Genomic DNA, 21,260 nt, shown 5'->3' with positions numbered 1-21,260 from the left:
TCTGGGTTTTAGTTCTGATGAAATGGGATGCGATTTTAAAAATCACGCTGCCCATACTTTTTGCACGATCCTGCAAATTCAATGGGCTGCCGAAAACGCACAACAAAACGCATTCGGGCGGACTCACCAATATTTTGTGAAGGAGCTCCAAATCCCATTGCCAGGGACTGAGTCGTGTGTGTAGAATGAATGCTTGTAACCTTCATCAGAAGCCAGGGTGACAACGCAGGAGCACAATTGGAGGACAGAGACAGACTTGTTGTGTCTTTTTCTTTGTTTATTTATTTATTCTTTGCTTGTGGCATTTTTTTTTTTTTTACTTGCTGTGTCTTTTTTTTTTTTTTTGTTTATTTATTTATTTTTTTCTTGTGGTATTTTTTTTAAAGATTTCTGTGTCTATTTTTTTTTATTTTTTTTTTTGTTTATTGTTTTTGCTTCTTACATCTTTTTTTGATCCTTTTATATTTTTTAAAATGTTTTGGCTTGCAGCAGCTTTTTACACTTTTTTTGGTTCGGTGCTTTTTTTTTTTTGATAGATTTTTTATTTTATTTAGGCTTGCATGGTCTTTTTTTTTACTTGCTGTGTCTTTCTTTGTTTGTTTATTTATTTATTCTTTGCTTGTGGCCTCTTTTTTTTATTTATTTTTATTTTACTGGCTGTCTTTTTTTTTTGTTTGTTTGTTTATTTCTTTTTTGCTTGTGGCATTTTTTTTTAAGCTTTCCGTGTCTATTTTTTGTTTATTTATTTTGCTTGCTACATTTTTTTTTAATCTTTTTATTTATTAATTTTTTTGGCTTGCAGCAACTTTTTACATTTTTTTTTGGTTCAGTGCTTTTTTTTCTGATAGAATATTTTTTTTTTTTTTTTTTAGCTTTGCAGCGTATTTTTTATTTTGGCTTGCAGCGTCTTTTGGTTTTGTTTTACTTGCTGTGTCTTTTTTTTGTCAGTTTTTTTATTTATTCTTTGCTTGTGGCATTTTATAAAAAAAAAAATTTACTTGCTGTGTCTTTTTTTTTGTTTGTTTATTTATTTATTCTTTGCTTGTGGCATTTTTTTTAATTTTTTTTTTACTTGCAGTTTTTTTTTTTTTTTTTTTTGGTCATTTAATTCTTATTTGTTTGTGGCATCTTTTTATTTATTTATTTATTTTTTTAATTGCTGTGTCTTTTTTTTGTTTGTTTATTTATATATTTTTTGCTTGTAGCATTTTTAAAATTTTTTTTTTTTACTTGCTGTGTCTTTTTTTTTTTGTTTATTTATTTATTTATTCTTTGCTTGTGGCATTTATTTTTTTATTTATTTATTTATTTTTACTTGCTGTGTTTTTTTTTTGTTTGGTCATTTAATTCCTATTTGCTTGTGGCATCTTTTTTTTATTTTTTTTGTATTTATTTTTTAATTGCTGTGTCTTTTTTGTTTGTTTATTTATTTTTTGCTTGTGGCATTTTTTTATTTTATTTTAAAGCTTTCTGTGTCTATTTTTTGTTTATTTATTTTGCTTGCTGCATATATATAGATATATATTTTTTGAAATTTTTAATTTCGCTTGCTTTTGTTGTCTGTTTATTTATTTATTTTCGCTTGCTGCGCCTTATTTTGTCAGTTTTTTTTTTTTTTTTTTTTGGATGTTAAATAAATAAAGCACACGTTACATTATATAGTGCATGCAAAACATGCGGGAAATGTTACATGCCTATTCAATGATATGTTTTCCATGTCACATGTCCATATTTCCCACGACCCTGCAGGAAGAAAGCGCACGTATAACGCATGGAAAACGCATATCGCGTCGCCTTACTTTTTAACCCAACGCTTTAAAAACCATGCAAAAAAAAAATAAAAAAAAATCGGAGTGTTTTCTAACCGGACGGTGTAAACGGACCCTAAAAAAAAAAAAAAGGGCACACCGATCGCACTTTTCTCGGTAGGATGTTTCCCGTTACGCTCGGCGTGTCTCCGGTGGTCGTGCACAGATGTTACATTCTGTCCTCTTGATCCGCGGCCTCCCCCTCCCCCCCCGCCCCCCCCCGCCCTCGCTGGCCTTGCGCTTCCCTAAACGCTCGCTGTGGGAGCAGTTAAATTGTTTCCCATTACCGGCGCTCCCTCCGGAGTCGCTCCACCTGTTTTTTCCCCTTTTCACCAATATAAAGAGCGGAAAGTGTGAGCCCAGCGCTGTAATGCGGCGCACGTGTCCTGCCGGGGGCGTCGGGGGGGTGGGGGGGAGGGGGAGGGGGGATATGTCAACCATCTTTGTTTCTGGTAACAATTCACCTTCTACTAGTCGTGTAACCCAGCCGAGCGCCGCTAGGAATAATCGCCCTGACCGCGACAAAAGTCTCTCACCGCCGAAAGCAGAGCCCAACTTTTTTTTTTTTTTGCTTTTTTTTGGGGGGGGGGATGGGGGAGAAGTTCAAATCAAGTCTTTATTTCTCTATGTGACCCCATTGGGGAAATTTTCCTTCACTTCCTGTACGGGTGACACCAGCAGATGGCGCCGACCCTCCTTCACTCTAACAACCAATATTTCAAATTCACGCCGGAATTTGGGGTTGCGGTGATTCCGGCCTCTCGGGGGGTTCTATTCGCTTCTGCTCGTTCTGTGAAAGTGCGCCCAAAAAAAAAAGGCGCGGGAGCTTCTGTGACGCGTTTTGTTGCGTGTAGGGCAGCCCACCTGAAAACAATGCACGATCACGCGACGTGACTGGGGCCCCCCCCCCTTGCGCTGCAGGAAATGTGCGGTTTCTTCTTTCGACGGGCGCGGGCGTCGTTTATTTGATCTCGGCGCCTCGCGCGCACGCGTTTGCAACCACCAAAATGCACGACATGCCACAGTACCGTGCGGTTTGGTGTGGCGCAATATGATGAATGGCGGCGTCGCCTTCCTGTGTGCGCAGTCTGGCAGGAGGTGTGCGGATCACAGGACTGGCTGAGCAGAATTGCTGTGTGTTCTGTTGCGGTTGGGGGAAGGGGGTTAAGTGTTGCGCCACGCCCGGGAGACAGAGAGGGCGGATTCCCAAGCCTGCGGCGCATTCCTGTGTGCACGGTGGGCGAGCCGGGCTGGAAGCTGTGTCTGTACTTGACAGTGAATTTGCAGGTAATTTACAGGCACACGTCCGGCTGTCTCCCAACCTGCACATTATGCCCAGACAGCGATGGATGACTCCGCACTCCTCACATACCTTCCACCGATACTCACACGGGCGCCTCCAACCTCCAATGGCGCCTCCAATGGCAAAACCCTGCCATTGCCAAGTAGCCAGCAGTGGAAACTTTACACTCTGGCTGCCATTGCCAAGTAGCCAGCAGTGAAAACCTTCCACTATCGCTGCTATTGCCAAGTAGCCAGCAGTGGAAACTTTCCACTCTGGCTGCCATTGCCAAGTAGCCAGCAGTGAAAACCTTCTGCTCTCGCTGCCATTGCCAAGTAGCCAGCAGTGAAAACCTTCTGCTCTCGCTGCGATTGCCAAGTAGCCAGCTGTGTAAACCTTCTGCTCTCGCTGCGATTACCATGAAGCCAGCAGTGGAAACTTTGCGCACTTGCTGGCATTCCCAAGTAGCCAGCAGTGGAAACAGTCCACTCTCGCTGCCATCGATGGATGAATCCGCACTCCTTACATACCTTCCACTGATACTCATACGGGCGCCTCCAACCTGTCATAGCACTGGAGGGCATTGCAAAACCCTGCCATTGCCAAGTACCCAACAGTGGAAACCTTCCACTCTCGATGCCATTGCCAAGTAGCCAGCAGTGAAAACCTTCTGCACTCGCTGCCATTGCCAAGTAGCCAGCAGTGGAAACCTTCCGCACTCACTGCAATTGTCAAGTAGCCAGAAGTGGAAACCTTCCGCACTCGCTGCCATTGCCAAGTAGCCAGCAGTGGAAACCTTCCGCTCCCACTGCCATTGCCAAGTAGCCAGCAGTGGAAACTGTCCTCTCTCGTTCCCATTGGCAAGTAGCCAGCAGTGGAAACGGCTGTCTCTCAATCTGAACATTATGCCCAGACATCGATGGATGAATCTGCACTCCTCACATACCTTCCACTGATACTCATACGGGCGCCTCCAACCTGTCGTAGCACTGGGGGGCATTGCGAAACCCTGCCATTGCCAAGTACCCAACAGTGGAAACCTTCCGCTATCGCTGCCATTGCCAAGTAGCCAGCAGTGGAAACCTTCAGCACTCGCTGCCATTGCCAAGTAGCCAGCAGTGGAAACGCTTGTCTCTCAACCTGCACATTATGCCCAGACATTGATGGATGAATCCGCACTCCTTACATACCTTCCACTGATACTCATACGGGCGCCTCCAACCTGTCATAGCACTGGAGGGCATTGCGAAACCCTGCCATTGCCAAGTAGCCAGCAGTGGAAACCTTCCGCTATCGCTGCCATTGCCAAGTAGCCAGCAGTGGAAACCTTCAGCACTCGCTGCCATTGCCAAGTAGCCAGCAGTGGAAAAAAAAATAATAATAAAATAATATATTAATATAAATAAATATAAATATATATATATATATATATATATATATATATATATATTATCCAATGGTTGCCACTGCACAGAAATGGGCTTGGGTGCGCAGCACAGACTGTAGTACATATAATCCAGAAGAGAGAGCGGCACTCGCGGGTCTTGAAAGGTGAACACACAGTGAAGGTTTTATTTCCATGAGGAATGAGTTCGTCTTCCTCGGGACTCCCGTCCTGAGGAAGACAAGCTTGTGCCTCATCAAATTGTACAAATAAAACCTTCACTGTGTTTTCACCTTTCAAGACCTGTGAGTGCCGCTCTCTCTTCTGGATTATATGTACTGTATGGATGTGTGCAAAGAATTATAATAATATACAAAAAATATATATATATATGAAAGTCAGCAAACTCTCAAGTGAATGTGGAGTTCGGTGGTGCAGAGCCCTCTGGTGGAGATGTCTGGGACTGCCAGACAATCACTACTGTGTCCTGTACTATTCTATTCTATTTCCCATCGCTCTACTTTTCTGTCCTTCTTCTGTCCCCAAATCCTAATGCCTGTGCAGTTCATGTGTTCACAAATGTCTGACACAGCTCAGCCCATGCTGCAGCCTCTCACATTGTGACTTGCTGCAAAGTTACAATGTACAGTCTGATCACTGGGGGAGGGGAGACTGAGGTAATGGCTCCTCCTCCTTCTACAAAGTTACAATGTACAGTCTGATCACTGGGGGGAGGGGAGACTGAGGTAATGGCTCCTCCTCCTTCTACAAAGTTACAATGTACAGTATGATCACTGGGGGGAGGAGACTGAGGAAATGACTCCTCCTCCTTCTACAAAGTTACAATGTACAGTCTGATCACTGGGGGGAAGGGAGACTGAGGTAATGGCTCCTCCTCCTTCTACAAAGTTACAATGTACAGTCTGATCACTGGGGGGAGGGGAGACCGAGGAAATGACTCCTCCTCCTTCTACAAAGTTACAATGTACAGTCTGATCACTAGGGGGAGGGGAGACTGAGGTAATGGCTCCTCCTCCTTCTACAAAGTTACAATGTACAGTCTGATCACTGGGGGGAGGGGAGACTGAGGAAATGACTCCTCCTCCTTCTACAAAGTTACAATGTACAGTCTGATCACTGGGGGGAGGGGAGACTGAGGTAATGGCTCCTCCTCCTTCTACAAAGTTACAATGTACAGTCTGATCACTGGGGGAGGGGAGACTGAGGAAATGGCTCCTCCTCCTTCTACAAAGTTACAATGTACAGTCTGATCACTGGGGGGAGGGGAGACTGAGGAAATGACTCCTCCTCCTTCTACAAAGTTACAATGTACAGTCTGATCACTGGGGGGAGGGGAGACTGAGGTAATGGCTCCTCCTCCTTCTACAAAGTTACAATGTACAGTCTGATCACTGGGGGAGGGGAGACTGAGGTAATGGCTCCTCCTCCTTCTACAAAGTTACAATGTACAGTCTGATCACTGGGGGGAGGGGAGACTGAGGAAATGGCTCCTCCTGCCTGCAGCAGACTGTCGGGTCCCCTTTAAGACAACCGGCTTCTAACCGCATCAATGTGAATATCTGATTTGTGATGAACTTTCGATCCTCGGATTCTCTGAACATTTGATGTCGCTGATGATGAAGCCGCCGATTCTCACGTCAGACTCGCTTTCCTCTCAGTTGTAGGTGACGATGATGGTCCGGTTCCTGATTGGCTTCCTGCTTCCGCTGGCGATATTCGCGGCTCCGCCTCCGATTAACCGGTTGGCCCTTTTCCCGGATAAGAGCGCCTGGTGCGAGGCCAAAAACATCACCCAGATCGTCGGCCACAGCGGCTGCGAATCCAAATCCATCCAGAACAGGTGAGACGAGCGGCGGCCATTATCGTTCCACACCTGGGTGAAATCTTTTATCGGCTTTACAATCTGATTGTACAATCTGCATTAGATACAGACCGCTATATACAGTGTGAGGGGCGAGCGGGTTGGATGGATGGTTTCCGTGGTTCCTGACAACATACTTTACTGGACATGTGCGGTTCATTTCCTTCCGCATCCAAATTCAGACAAATGTTTCATTATTCGGAAATTTGGATGTATCCGAATCTCCAAATTACAATAGTAACGAATTTAAATGAATCAAATTAGAAAACAAGAATAGAATAAAATAGAAATAGAATAGAAACGAATAGAATAGAAAAGAATAGAGTAAAACACAACAAAGTAGAATATAAAATTAAAGAATATAATCAAATATAATAGAAAATAAAGGAATAGAATATGAAAGAATAGACTAGAATAGAAAATAATAGAATAATTAAAAAAAAGAATAGAATAAAATAGAAAGAATATACCTGTGTTTCGAATTTTGAATAGAATGAATTCAAATTTTAATAGAATACTTTAGAATAAAATAGAAAATAATAGAATAGAAAAGAATAGAAAATAAAAGAATAGAATATCAGAGAATAGAATAGTATAGAAAAAAAAAGCAATAGATAATAATAATAATAATAAAAAAAAAAAAGAATATAACCATCCTTCAAAATTCAAATCTTGAATAAAATAAGTTTAAATAGAATAGATTAACATAGATTAGAAAAGAATACAATAGAAATTAAAAGAATAGAATAGTAAAAAAAAAAACAATAGACTAGAAAAAAAACAATAGAATAGAGCAAAATAGAATATAACCATCTTTTGAAATTCGAATTTTGAATAGAATAAATTTGAATTCAAATAAAATAAACAAAATAAAATAGAATATAAATAGAAAAGAGTATAATAGGAAAAAAAACAATAGATTAAAATAGAATATAGCCATCTTCCAAAATTTGAACCGAATAGAAAAGAATTGAACAGAAAAAATAATAGTCTTCCGAAATTAGAATTAGAATGAATTTAAATTTGAATTGAATTGAATTGAATTGAATAATTTAGAATAAAATAGAATAGAAAATAATAAAATAGAAAATAAAAGAATAGAATAGTATAGAAAAAAGCAATAGAATAGAATAAAAAAAGAATATAACTGTCCTCCAAAATTAAAATATTGAATAAAAAACATTGAAATAAAATAGTTTAGAAAAGAATAAAATGGAAAAAAAAGAATAGAATAGAAAATAAACAATAGAGTAAAATAGAAAGAATATAACTGTCTTCTGATATACAAATTTTGAATAAAATAGAATAGAAAAAAAAACAATAGAACAAAATAGAATTTAACCGTTTTCCAAAATTAGAATTTTCAAATAGAATGAATTCAAATTTGAAAATAATAATTTAGAATAAAATAGAAAATAATAGAATAGAAAAGAATGGAAAATTAAAGAATACAATAGAGAAGAGAATAAAAAAGTATAGAAAAAGCAATAGAATAGAATAAAATAAAAGAATATAACTATTCTCCAAAAACCTATTTTTGACTAAAATAAATTAAAATAGAATAGATTAGAAAATAATAAAATGGAAAATAAAAGAATAGAATAGAAAAAAACAATAGAATAGAATAGAGTAAAATAAAAAGAATATAACCGCCTTCTGAAATTAGAATTTTGAATAGAATGATTTTGAAAAAAATAGCAGAGAATAGAAATTCTTCTGAAATTCGAATAGAATAGAAAAGAATTTAACAGAAAAAAGAATAGAATAGAATACAATAGAATATAACCGTCTTCAGAAATGAGAATTTTCAAATGAAATGAAGTCAAATTTGAATGTTGATTCGAATGCCAAAATCAAATCAAATTCCAATCATATTTGGAAATGTAATAAACAAAACGATTTCACAAAATGAATTAAACAAACTGAACTGAACACAATTATGGAAATAAGGAATTGAAACCCATTTTCCGTTCTGCACATGTCTATACACTGTACAATCTTCTGCAGACCTCCACCATACACAATCATAGTCATAGTACGAGGGCGGCTTGTCTATACCATCCAATCAGGAGATTGTACAATCAGATTGGAAGGTGTGTGTGGTCCCTGTCGGTGATCTTCAGTCGATGTTTGATGGGATTTTTATTATTTCAGGGCGTGTCTGGGCCAGTGCTTCAGCTACAGCGTCCCCAACACCTTCCCGCAGTCCACCGAGTCCCTGGTGCACTGCGACTCCTGCATGCCGGCCAAGTCCATGTGGGACGTGGTGAGTATGTCGGTGGTTTTGGCTTCACTGGCTGCATGCTTGTTTCAGGGGGTTCAGCAACGACTGTGTGTGTGTGTCGGGACACGCCCCCTTCATAGTACATTACAGAATAAACTGTCCATCATTCCCTACAAATAAATCCTACATCTTCATACATAAGGGGCGTGTCTTACATCTTCATACATAACGGGCGTGTCTTACATCTTCATACATAAGGGGCGGGTCTTACATCTTTATACATAAGGGGTGTGTCTTATATCTTCATACATAAGGGGTGTGTCTTACATCTTCATACATAACGGGCGTGTCTTACATCTTCATACATAAGGGGCGTGTCTTACATCTTCATACATAAGGGGCGTGTCTTACATCTTCATACATAAGGGGTGTGTCTTACATCTTCATACATAATGGGCGTGTCTTACATCTTCGTACATAAGGGGCGGGTCTTACATCTTTATACATAAGGGGCGTGTCTTCTATCTTCATACATAAGGGGCGTGTCTTACATCTTCATACAAAAGGGGCGTGTCTTACATCTTCATACATAAGGGGCGTGTCTTACATCTTCATACATAAGGGGCGTGTCTTACATCTTCATACATAAGGGGCGTGTCTTACATCTTCATACATAACGGGCGTGTCTTACATCTTCATACATAAGGGGCGGGTCTTACATCTTTATACATAAGGGGTGTGTCTTATATCTTCATACATAAGGGACATGTCTTACATCTTCATACATAAGGGGCGTGTCTTACATCTTCATACATAAGGGGCGTGTCTTACATCTTCATATATAATGGGCGTGTCTTACATCTTCATACATAAGGGGCGGGTCTTACATCTTTATACATAAGGGGCGTGTCTTCTATCTTCATACATAAGGGGCGTGTCTTATATCTTCATACATAAGGGGCGTGTCTTACATCTTCATACATAAGGGGCGTGTCTTACATCTTCATACATAAGGGGGCGTGTCTTATATCTTCATACATAAGGTGCGTGTCTTACATCCTCATACATAATGGGCGTGTCTTACATCTTCATACATAAGGGACGTGTCTTACATCTTCATACATAAGGGGCGTGTCTTACATCTTCATACATAAGGGGCGTGTCTTACATCTTCATACATAAGGGGCGTGTCTGGGCCAGTGCTTCAGCTACAGCGTCCCCAACACCTTCCCGCAGTCCACCGAGTCCCTGGTGCACTGCGACTCCTGCATGCCGGCCAAGTCCATGTGGGACGTGGTGAGTATGTCGGTGGTTTTGGCTTCACTGGCTGCATGCTTGTTTCAGGGGGTTCAGCAACGACTGTGTGTGTGTGTCGGGACACGCCCCCTTCATAGTACATTACAGAATAAACTGTCCTTCATCATTCCCTACAAATAAATCCTACATCTTCATACATAAGGGGCGTGTCTTACATCTTCATACATAAGGGGCGTGTCTTACATCTTCATACATAAGGGGCGTGTCTTACATCTTCATACATAAGGGGCGTGTCTTACATCTTCATACATAACGGGCGTGTCTTACATCTTCATACATAAGGGGCGGGTCTTACATCTTTATACATAAGGGGCGTGTCTTATATCTTCATACATAAGGGGCGTGTCTTACATCTTCATACATAAGGGGCGTGTCTTACAACTTCATACATAAGGGGCGTGTCTTACATCTTCATACATAAGGGGCGTGTCTTATATCTTCATACATAAGGGGCGTGTCTTACATCTTCATACATAAGGGGTGTGTCTTAAATCTTCATACATAAAGAAGCATGTCTTACATCTTCATACATAAGGGGCGTGTCTTACCTTTTCATACATAAGGGGCGTGTCTTATATCTTCATACATAAGGAGCGTGTCTTACCTTTTCATACACAAGGGGCGTGTCTTATATCTTCATACATAAGGGGCGTGTCTTATATCTTCATACATAAGGGGCGCGTCTTATATCTTCATACATAAGGGGCGTGTCTTATATCTTCATACATAAGGAGCGTGTCTTACCTTTTCATACATAAGGGGCGTGTCTTATATCTTCATACATAAGGGGCGTGTCTTACATCTTCATACATAAAGGTTGTGTATTACATCCTCATACATAAGGGGGCGTGTCTTACATTTTCATCTGTAAGGGGGCGTGTCTTACATTTTCATCTGTAAGGGGGCGTGTCTTAAATCTTTATCCATAAGGGGGTGTGTTTTAAAACTTTATACATAAGGGGGGGCATGTCATCAATTTTCATACATGAGGGGGCGTGTCTTTAATCTTCATCCATAAGAGGGCGTGTCATAAAGCTTCTTACATATAGAGTTGTGTCTTAAAGCGTTCCTCTGGTCCCTCCCTCTGCAGGTGACCCTGGAGTGCCCGGGGAACGAGGAGGTGCCGCGGGTGGACAAGCTGGTGGAGAAGATTCTGCGTTGCAGCTGCCAGTCCTGCGGGAAGGAGCTCAGCCAGGAGGGCGCCATGTTTAACGTTTACCTGAACACGGCAGAGGAGACCCTCTCCCCGGCGGAGAACATCGGCCGCCACCAGCACCATCAGGAAGAGGAGACGCCCCCCGCGGCCCAACGCGACGGAGAGAGCGAGGAGTGAGCCGCCGGCCAAGCTCAAAAGACTTGTCCTCGCGTAGGTGGAGCTCCGCCTCCACCATGGCCAACCCGGCGCCAACGTTAAACAGACAGAGACTGCAACACATCAAATTTTGTCGGCCGAAAGTAAAACTTTTTCCATGCCGGAGAGTCTGAGGGGCTCCCGGCGAGACCCAAATTAAAGAACAATGTCCCCCGATTCCTTCCCGTCCTCATCGTAGCCGGAAACCGGGATACCGGTCAGTTCTTTGTGCAGAACTTTCTGTTGGTTGCACCATCGTCCCCTGACTGCAACGCCATGACGTATGCCAAGACCTGACCTATCATGAAAAATTTACACTTTGCGCCAATCGGTTATGTCAATCGGATGATAATCTGGATCTGCCAATCAGATCTTGAAGGGGAGCTCCACCTACAAGACAGAAAGTCTGTCGGCAAGAGTCTTGAGGTCAACAAGCAGGAATTATCAGAAGGGTGTTTAGAGGTGTCCTTTCCTGGCCCAGTATGAAAATATCCAAATGCTCTTGTGGCCAAGGGTTCTAGCCCCCCCCCTCCCCCATATCTGGCCTCCTAATTGGCTGGCAAGGTTGCCTACTGCAGTTGTAGGCCAACATTGAGGGTTGGGCCCAGGCTGTTGACCACTGCAGTCTCCAAAAAAGGTTCAAACTTTCATCTCCTGGTTTCATTTCTCCTGCCGAACCAATGAGTTTAATGGGTCCACAATAAAGTGGATAGGTAGTGTTGGACCTCGGGGGTTGTCCTCCTGTTGGTACTACTACACCCTATATCTGGCCTCCTAATTGGCTGGCAAGGTTGCCTACTGCAGTTGTAGGCCAACATTGAGGGTTGGGCCCAGGCTGTTCACTGGTACTACTTCACCCTATATCTGGCCTCCCAATTGGCTGGCAAGCTTGCCTACTGCAGTTGTAGGCCAACATTGAGGGTTGGGCCCAGGCTGTTGACCACTGCAGTCTCCAAAAAAGGTTCAAACTTTCATCTCCAGGTTTCATTTCTCCTGCCGAACCAATGAGATTAATGTGTCCACAATAAAGTGGATAGGTAGTGTTGGACCTCGGGGGTTGTCCTCCTGTTGGTACTACTACACCCTATATCTGGCCTCCCAATTGGCTGGCAAGGTTGCCTACTGCAGTTGTAGGCCAACATTGAGGGTTGGGCCCAGGCTGTTGACCACTGCAGTCTCCAAAAAAGGTTCAAACTTTCATCTCCAGGTTTCATTTCTCCTGCCGAACCAATGAGATTAATGGGTCCACAATAAAGTGGATAGGTAGTGCTGGACCTCGGGGGTTGTCCTCCTGTTGGTACTACTACACCCTATATCTGGCCTCCCAATTGGCTGGCAAGCTTGCCTACTGCAGTTGTAGGCCAACATTGAGGGTTGGGTCCAGGCTGTTGACTGGTACTACTACACCCTATATCTGGCCTCCCAATTGGCTGGCAAGGTTGCCTACTGCAGTTGTAGGCCAACATCATGGGTTGGGCCCAGGCTGTTGACCACTGCAGTCTCCAAAAAAGGTTCAAACTTTCATCTCCGGGTTTCATTTCTCCTGTGGAACCAATGAATTTAATGGGTCCACAATAAAGTGGATAAGTAGTGTTGGACCTCGGGGGTTGTCCTCCTGTTGGTACTACTACACCCTATATCTGGCCTCCTAATTGGCTGGCAAGGTTGCCTACTGCAGTTGTAGGCCAACATCGAGGGTTGGGCCCAGGCTGATGACCACTGCAGTCTCCAGAACACTATAAAAAAGGTTCAAACTTTCATCCCCAGGTTTCATTTCTCCTACCGAACCAATGAGTTTAATGGGTCCACTTCATTGTTTGGTAGTGCTGGACCTCGGGGGTTGTCCTCCTGTTGGTACTACTACACTCCAGAGGAATCGCTCACCTTCCTTAGTTTGTAGTGTAGAAAAGTAGATCTAAAATGGAAGCGTCAAACCACAGATCAACAGTCCAGATACGATTTTATTCCCGTAAAGAATCACAAAGGGCAAAAAGAGGAAGCCAACACATTTCAGGTCCAAAAATGCCTTCATCAGGGCTTAGATTAATATATATATATATATATATATATATATACTGTATATTGTGTGGGAATATATTTACATACTGTAAAAAATTGCTGCTGGATATATGAACATATTACATGATAATAATAATATTTTATTAGTTATTATTATTATTATTATTATTATTATTATTAATAATATATTAATATATCCAATGCAATTTTATTCCAGGATAGGAGAAAAGGTCAAAAAGAAGAATCCAACTCACTTCAGGTCCAAAACAAACCTTCATCGGGGCTAAAACAATTACTAGAACCTATAAAAATATAAAATATATATCTATAAATGTTTTATTGATTACAATATTCTTTTGTTGTGTCTTCTTAGCCCCGGGTGAAGTCATTTTTGGACTTCTGAAACGCGTCGGCTTCCTCTTTCTGACTTTTTATCAGATCGGAATCCGGCCGTATCTGGATGATTCATCGGTGGTGACACTTCAATCTCAGATCTACCAGAGTGACGATGAGGGGGCTTTAGTCCCTGTAGTCCCCCCGCGGCCCCGGTGTCACCTGTGCTTCTGGGCAGGGCGGTGGAATCTTTTCTATGATTCTGTGCTGTGCAACCTCCCTCTCCTGTATGGGCGGGGTTACAGTGGGCTCAGAGAGGGGCGGAGCTAGAACCTGGGAACACACTGGCTGAAATTTCCCAGGCTTAGAGAAGGGTGGAGCTAGAACCAAGGACCACATGGGCTGCAATTTCCCAGGCTTGGAGAAGGGTGGATTTAGAACCAAGGGCCACATGGGTTGCAATTTCCCAGGCTTGGAGAAGGGTGGAGCTAGAACCAAGGACCACACAGGCTGCAATTTCCCAGGCTTAGAGAAGGGTGGAGCTAGAACCAAGGACCACACAGGCTGCAATTTCCCAGGCTTATAGAAAGGTGGAGCCAGAACCAAGGACCACACAGGCTGCAATTTCCCAGGTTTAGAGAAGGGTGGAGCTAGAACCAAGGACCACATGGGTTGCAAATTCCGAGGCTTAGAGAAGGGTGGAGCTAGTACCAACATCCACGTGGACTGCAATTCCTGGGCTCAGAGAGGGGTGGAGCTAGAACCAAGGACCACACGGGCTGCTATTTTCCAGGCTTAGAAAAGGGTGGAGCTAGTACCAACACCCACGTGGACTGCAATACCGAGGCTCAAAGAGGGGCGGAGCTAGAACCAAGGACCACACTGCCTGCAATTTCCCAGACTTACAGAGGGGTGGAGCTAGAACCAAGGACCACACAGGCTGAAATTTCCCAGGCTCAGAGAGGGGCGGAGCTAGAACCAAGGAACACGCAGGCTTCAATTTCCCAGGCTTAGATTCAGGGATGCTCAGAAGAATAGGCTAATAGCAGCCAATCAGCTGTAAAGTAGAGGGGACATCAGTCGTGGGGGAAGTTGCAGGATCCACGCACAGACCTAATAAAGTTAGCTGAAGGTGGAGAACCCCTTTAAAATGTTGCAATAATTATTTTTCCCCTCCGGCTGTGAAAAATGAAATGTTTGATATGATATTGGAAAGTCATTGTCACCGCCTTACATCGCACCGCTTGAAGATTGGAGGGATCGCCATCCGGCTCATCCCAACAACTGGCTTATTGTGATGCCACCCGCTGGCCGATCGATGGAACTGCACAGCGAACGACGCGATATCTCGCCTCCTTCCTGGGGACTGATCTGTTTGTACACCGCCGCTGCCATTGTAGCCACTGAGAAAAGACGTGCGATATATACCTGCTGTATACCACTTTCATGGACATTGCCGGCTGTGGATCTGCAGCACAGAAGCGCCTCCAATAGATTGTAACCCCCTGTGACCCAGACAGATTTCTCTTTGTTATTCAAAAAAAGAATAAACATGAGCACTTGGCCGCGTTGAGTATTTGTGGTTATAGAGGAGACCTGTGAGGTCATGGCGGGTCATGGCTTCCCATTGGACACCTACTACTTCTGCAGGCCCCCCCCACCCGTGCTACTACAGTAGCCCTTGTCAGGTTTCCCCCGCCCCTTCTGTGACCCCTCACTTCCCATCCAATAGTCCCAACAGGAAGTGAGAGGAAGTCCCTCCAAAGTGAAGAAATACCAGGTGGCACCTAATATCCTAATAGTCCTAATAGTGTCCCCATTAGGGAGATTTCCCTTCACTTCCTGTCCCATAGCCCCAACAGGGGGTGAGAGGAAATCCCTCCAAAGTGAGGAAATCCCAGCGTGTCACCAGAGCGTGTGTCCCCATTAGAGAGATTTCCCTTCACTTCCTATCCCATAGCCCCAACAGGAAGTAAGATGATGTGACTCCAAATTGAAGAAATCCTGGGGTGTCACCAGAACTAGTGTCATCATTGGGGAGATTTCCCTTCACTTCCTGTCCCATAGCCCCAACAGGAAGTGAGAGGAAGTCTCTCCAAAATGAGGAAATCCTGGGGTGTCTCCAGAGCTGGTGTGCCCATTAGAGAGATTTCCTTTCACTTCCTATTCCATATCTCCAACAGGAAGTAAGATGAAGTGACTCCAAATTGAAGAAATCCTGGGGTGTCACCAGAACTAATGTTCCCATTAGAGAGATTGCCCTTCACTTCCTGTCCCATAGCTCCAACAGGAAGTGAGAGGAAATCCTTCCAAAGTGAGGAAATCCTGGGGTGTCACCAGAGCTAGTGTCCCAATTAGGGAGATTTTCCTTCACTTCCTGTCCCATAGCCCCAACAGGAAGTGAGATGAAGCGACTCTACATTGAAGAAATCCCGGGGTGTCACCAGAGCTAGTGTCCTCATTAGAGAGATTTCCCTTCACTTCCTGTCCCATAGCCCCAACAGGAAATGAGTGGAAGTCCATCCAAATTGAAGAAATCCTGGGGTGTCACTAGAGCTAGTATCCCCATTAGGGAGATTTCGATTCACTTCCTGCCCCATAGGCCCAACAGGAAGTGAGATGAAGCGACTCCAAATTGAAGAAATCCTGGGGTGTCACCAGAACTCGAGTCATCCTTGAGGAGATTTCCCTTCACTTCCTGTCCCATAGCCCCAACAGGAAGTGAGAGGAAGTCCCTCCAAAGTGAGGAAATCCCGGGGTGTCACCAGAGCTAGTGTCCCCATTAGAGAGATTTCCCTTCACTTCCTGTTCTGGTGACAACCCAAAATGTGGGAACTTCTTTCAATTTTGGTTATAACGTTAAGCAGGACAAGCAGAGAGGGGGAAGTCCCTCACGGGGACACAGACAGCAATGACAGCCTGGCGGAGGGTCCAATCCCGCTACACTCCATACCAAACGAAAAAAATTAAATAAAGTTATATTTTAATAAGCCAATCACCAGCGAGGGGTTAAAGCTCTCAGTCATGTGACTCCGGCATTAATGAGCCGGGCGGAGGAGGGGAAATACAACAATGGAGGAGTGCTGAGGGGCCCGGTAAGGGGGCCAATGGGATCGTCTGCTTTCACTTGTGTAAATATGAATGTTTTTGATTCCCGGTTGTACAGACGGTGTATTTACATTTCATCAGAAGCCAAAAATATGTACTAAAGACTAAAGCTGACCATACATGTCACCATCTGATTGTACAATCTCCATTCGCTCAGATCTCTGCATGCGCATGTTGCAGGTAGAGCAGCCCATTCATTTCAATGGCTATGCCTGTCCAAAATGCTGAAAAAAAAAGTCCCTGACCCCGCCCCCTTTTTTCCCCGTTTCTTTTATTATTTTTATCGTGCGATGCACTTTGAGGTGCGTGAGAATTGCGCCGCGTCCGCTAAAGTGCAGCGCGTTCCTCCGCAGGTCGGGAACTTGTAGGATGAGCGACCGTTCCCCGCACACTGTGTCCAATCAGGAGCTCACACCGCACAGCGGATCTACAGGAGATTGTACAATCAGATTGTATGGTCTGATGGAGGTCAGCTGAACGCTTCCCATATATTATAAGATCAACTACATCCATCCGGACCGGGGGGTCTCCCAACATTTTCATCAAGGGGCCAGGTTACTGTGCTTCAGAATATAGGGGCCAGTGGGAGGAATAGTGCCCCATCATTGGTGTCAGTGGGAGGAATAGTGCCCCATCATTGGTGTCAGTGGGAGGAATAGTGCCCCATCATTGGTGTCAGTGGGAGGAATAGTGCCCCATCATTGGTATCAGTGGGAGGAATAGTGCCCCATCATTGGTGTCAGTGGGAGGAATAGTGCCCCATCATTGGTGTCAGTGGGAGGAATAGTACCCCATCATTGGTATCAGTGGGAGGAATAGTGTCCCATCATTGGTATCAGTGGGAGGAATAGTGCCCCATCATTGGTGTCAGTGGGAGGAATAGTGCCCCATCATTGGTGTCAGTGGGAGGAATAGTGCCCCATCATTGGTGTCAGTGGGAGGAATAGGGCCCCATCATTGGTGTCGATGGGAGGAATAGTGCCCCATCATTGGTATCAGTGGGAGGAATAGTGCCCCATCATTGGTGCCAGTGGGAGGAATAGTGCCCCATCATTGATGTCAGTGGCAGGAATAGTGCCCCATCATTGGTATCAGTGGGGGGAATAGTGCCCCATCATTGGTATCAGTGGGGGGAATAGTGCCCCATCATTGGTGTCAGTGGGAGGAATAGGGCCCCATCATTGGTGTCGATGGGAGGAATAGTGCCCCATCATTGGTATCAGTGGGAGGAATAGTGCCCCATCATTGGTGCCAGTGGGAGGAATAGTGCCCCATCATTGATGTCAGTGGCAGGAATAGTGCCCCATCATTGGTGTCAGTGGGAGGAATAGTGCCCCATCATTGGTGTCAGTGGGAGGAATAGTGCCCCATCATTGGTATCAGTGGGAGGAATAGTGCCCCATCATTGGTATCAGTGGGAGGAATAGGGCCCCATCGTTGGTGTCAGTGGGAGGAATAGTGCCCCATCATTGGTATCAGTGGGAGGAATAGTGCCCCATCATTGGTATCAGTGGGAGGAATAGTGCCCCATCATTGGTATCAGTGGGAGGAATAGTGCCCCATCATTGGTATCAGTGGGAGGAATAGGGCCCCATCGTTGGTGTCAGTGGGAGGAATAGTGCCCCATCATTGGTATCAGTGGGAGGAATAGTGCCCCATCATTGGTATCAGTGGGAGGAATAGTGCCCCATCATTGGTATCAGTGGGAGGAATAGTGTCCCATCATTGGTATCAGTGGGAGGAATAGGACCCCATCGTTGGTGTCAGTGGGAGGAATAGTGCCCCATCATTGGTATCAGTGGGAGGAATAGGGCCTCATCATTGGTATCAGTGGGAGGAATAGTGCCCCATCATTGGTATCAGTGGGAGGAATAGTGCCCCATCATTGGTATCAGTGGGAGGAATAGTGCCCCATCATTGGTATCAGTGGGAGGAATAGTGCCCCATCATTGGTATCAGTGGGAGGAATAGTGCCCCATCATTGGTGTCAGTGGGAGGAATAGTGTCCCATCATTGGTATCAGTGGGAGGAATAGTGCCCCATCATTGGTGTCAGTGGGAGGAATAGGGCCCCATCATTGGTGTCGATGGGAGGAATAGTGCCCCATCATTGGTATCAGTGGGAGGAATAGTGCCCCATCATTGGTATCAGTGGGAGGAATAGTGCCCCATCATTGGTATCAGTGGGAGGAATAGTGTCCCATCATTGGTATCAGTGGGAGGAATAGGACCCCATCGTTGGTGTCAGTGGGAGGAATAGTGCCCCATCATTGGTATCAGTGGGAGGAATAGGGCCTCATCATTGGTATCAGTGGAAGGAATAGTGCCCCATCATTGGTGTCAGTGGGAGGAATAGTGTCCCATCATTGGTATCAGTGGGAGGAATAGTGCCCCATCATTGGTGTCAGTGGGAGGAATAGTGCCCCATCATTGGTGTCAGTGGGAGGAATAGGGCCCCATCATTGGTATCAGTGGGAGGAATAGGGCCTCATCATTGGTATCAGTGGAAGGAATAGTGCCCCATCATTGGTGTCAGTGGGAGGAATAGTGTCCCATCATTGGTATCAGTGGGAGGAATAGTGCCCCATCATTGGTGTCAGTGGGAGGAATAGTGCCCCATCATTGGTGTCAGTGGGAGGAATAGGGCCCCATCATTGGTGTCGATGGGAGGAATAGTGCCCCATCATTGGTGTCAGTGGGAGGAATAGTGCTCCATCATTGGTATCAGTGGGAGGAATAGTGCCCCATCATTGGTATCAGTGGGAGGAATAGTGTCCCATCATTGGTATCAGTGGGAGGAATAGGACCCCATCGTTGGTGTCAGTGGGAGGAATAGTGCCCCATCATTGGTATCAGTGGGAGGAATAGGGCCTCATCATTGGTATCAGTGGGAGGAATAGTGCCCCATCATTGGTGTCAGTGGGAGGAATAGTGTCCCATCATTGGTATCAGTGGGAGGAATAGAGCCCCATCATTGGTGTCAGTGGGAGGAATAGTATCCCATCATTGGTGTCAGTGGGAGGAATAGTGCCCCATAATTGGTATCAGTGGGAGGAATAGTGTCCCATCATTGGTGTCAGTGGGAGGAATAGTGCCCCATCATTGGTGTCAGTGGGAGGAATAGTGCCCCATCATTGGTATCAGTGGGAGGAATAGTGCCCCACCATTGGTGTCAGTGGGAGGAATAGAGTCCCATCATTGGTGTCAGTGGAAGGAATAGTGCCCCATCGTTGGTATCAGTGGGATGAATAGTGCCCCATCATTGGTATCAATGGGAGGAATAGTGCCCCATCATTGGTATCAATGGGAGGAATAGTGCCCCATCATTGGTATCAGTGGGAGGAATAGGGCCTCATCATTGGTGTCAATGGGAGGAATAGTGCCCCATCATTGGTGTCAGTGGGAGGAATAGTGCCCCATCATTGGTGTCAGTGGGAGGAAAAGTGCCCCATCATTGGTGTCAGTGGGAGGAATAGTGCCCCATCATTGGTGTCAGTGGGAGGAATAGGGCCCCATCATTGGTATCAGTGGGAGGAATAGGGCCTCATCATTGGTATCAGTGGAAGGAATAGTGCCCCATCATTGGTGTCAGTGGGAGGAATAGTGCCCCATCATTGGTGTCAGTGGGAGGAATAGGGCCCCATCATTGGTATCAGTGGGAGGAATAGGGCCTCATCATTGGTATCAGTGGAAGGAATAGTGCCCCATCATTGGTGTCAGTGGGAGGAATAGTGTCCCATCATTGGTATCAGTGGGAGGAATAGTGCCCCATCATTGGTGTCAGTGGGAGGAATAGTGCCCCATCATTGGTGTCAGTGGGAGGAATAGGGCCCCATCATTGGTGTCGATGGGAGGAATAGTGCCCCATCATTGGTATCAGTGGGAGGAATAGTGCCCCATCATTGGTATCAGTGGGAGGAATAGTGCCCCATCATTGGTATCAGTGGGAGGAATAGTGTCCCATCATTGGTATCAGTGGGAGGAATAGGACCCCATCGTTGGTGTCAGTGGGAGGAATAGTGCCCCATCATTGGTATCAGTGGGAGGAATAGGGCCTCATCATTGGTATCAGTGGAAGGAATAGTGCCCCATCATTGGTGTCAGTGGGAGGAATAGTGCCCCATCATTGGTGTCAGTGGGAGGAATAGTGTCCCATCATTGGTATCAGTGGGAGGAATAGTGCCCCATCATTGGTGTCAGTGGGAGGAATAGTGCCCCATCATTGGTGTCAGTGGGAGGAATAGGGCCCCATCATTGGTGTCAGTGGGAGGAATAGTGTCCCATCATTGGTATCAGTGGGAGGAATAGTGCCCCATCATTGGTGTCAGTGGGAGGAATAGTGCCCCATCATTGGTGTCAGTGGGAGGAATAGGGCCCAATCATTGGTGTCGATGGGAGGAATAGTGTCCCATCATTGGTATCAGTGGGAGGAATAGTGCCCCATCATTGGTATCAGTGGGAGGAATAGTGTCCCATCATTGGTATCAGTGGGAGGAATAGGACCCCATCGTTGGTGTCAGTGGGAGGAATAGTGCCCCATCATTGGTATCAGT

The 21,260-nt window shown here is 44.9% G+C and overlaps 1 protein-coding gene across 1 annotated transcript in view; it reads left to right on the top strand.

Moving 5' to 3' along the window:
- The window catches only part of NBL1 (NBL1, DAN family BMP antagonist), a 29,253-nt gene extending 14,090 nt beyond the window's left edge, over positions 1-15,163 (top strand). The window contains exons 2-4 of the mRNA XM_077456348.1: positions 6,154-6,335; positions 8,511-8,622; positions 10,988-15,163. Coding sequence (XP_077312474.1) covers positions 6,166-6,335; positions 8,511-8,622; positions 10,988-11,230 — 525 coding nt within the window. The 5' untranslated portion in view covers positions 6,154-6,165 and the 3' untranslated portion in view covers positions 11,231-15,163. The remainder of the gene's footprint in view (positions 1-6,153; positions 6,336-8,510; positions 8,623-10,987) is intronic.
- Positions 15,164-21,260: the final 6,097 nt, after the last annotated feature.

The sequence above is a fragment of the Lithobates pipiens genome, unplaced genomic scaffold, assembly GCF_037356315.1.
Source record: "Lithobates pipiens isolate NorthernLeopardFrog02 unplaced genomic scaffold, aLitPip1_a1.2 Scaffold_27, whole genome shotgun sequence".
NCBI classification, from domain to species: Eukaryota; Metazoa; Chordata; class Amphibia; order Anura; family Ranidae; genus Lithobates; species Lithobates pipiens.
This window is presented reverse-complemented; position numbering and strand designations above follow the sequence as displayed.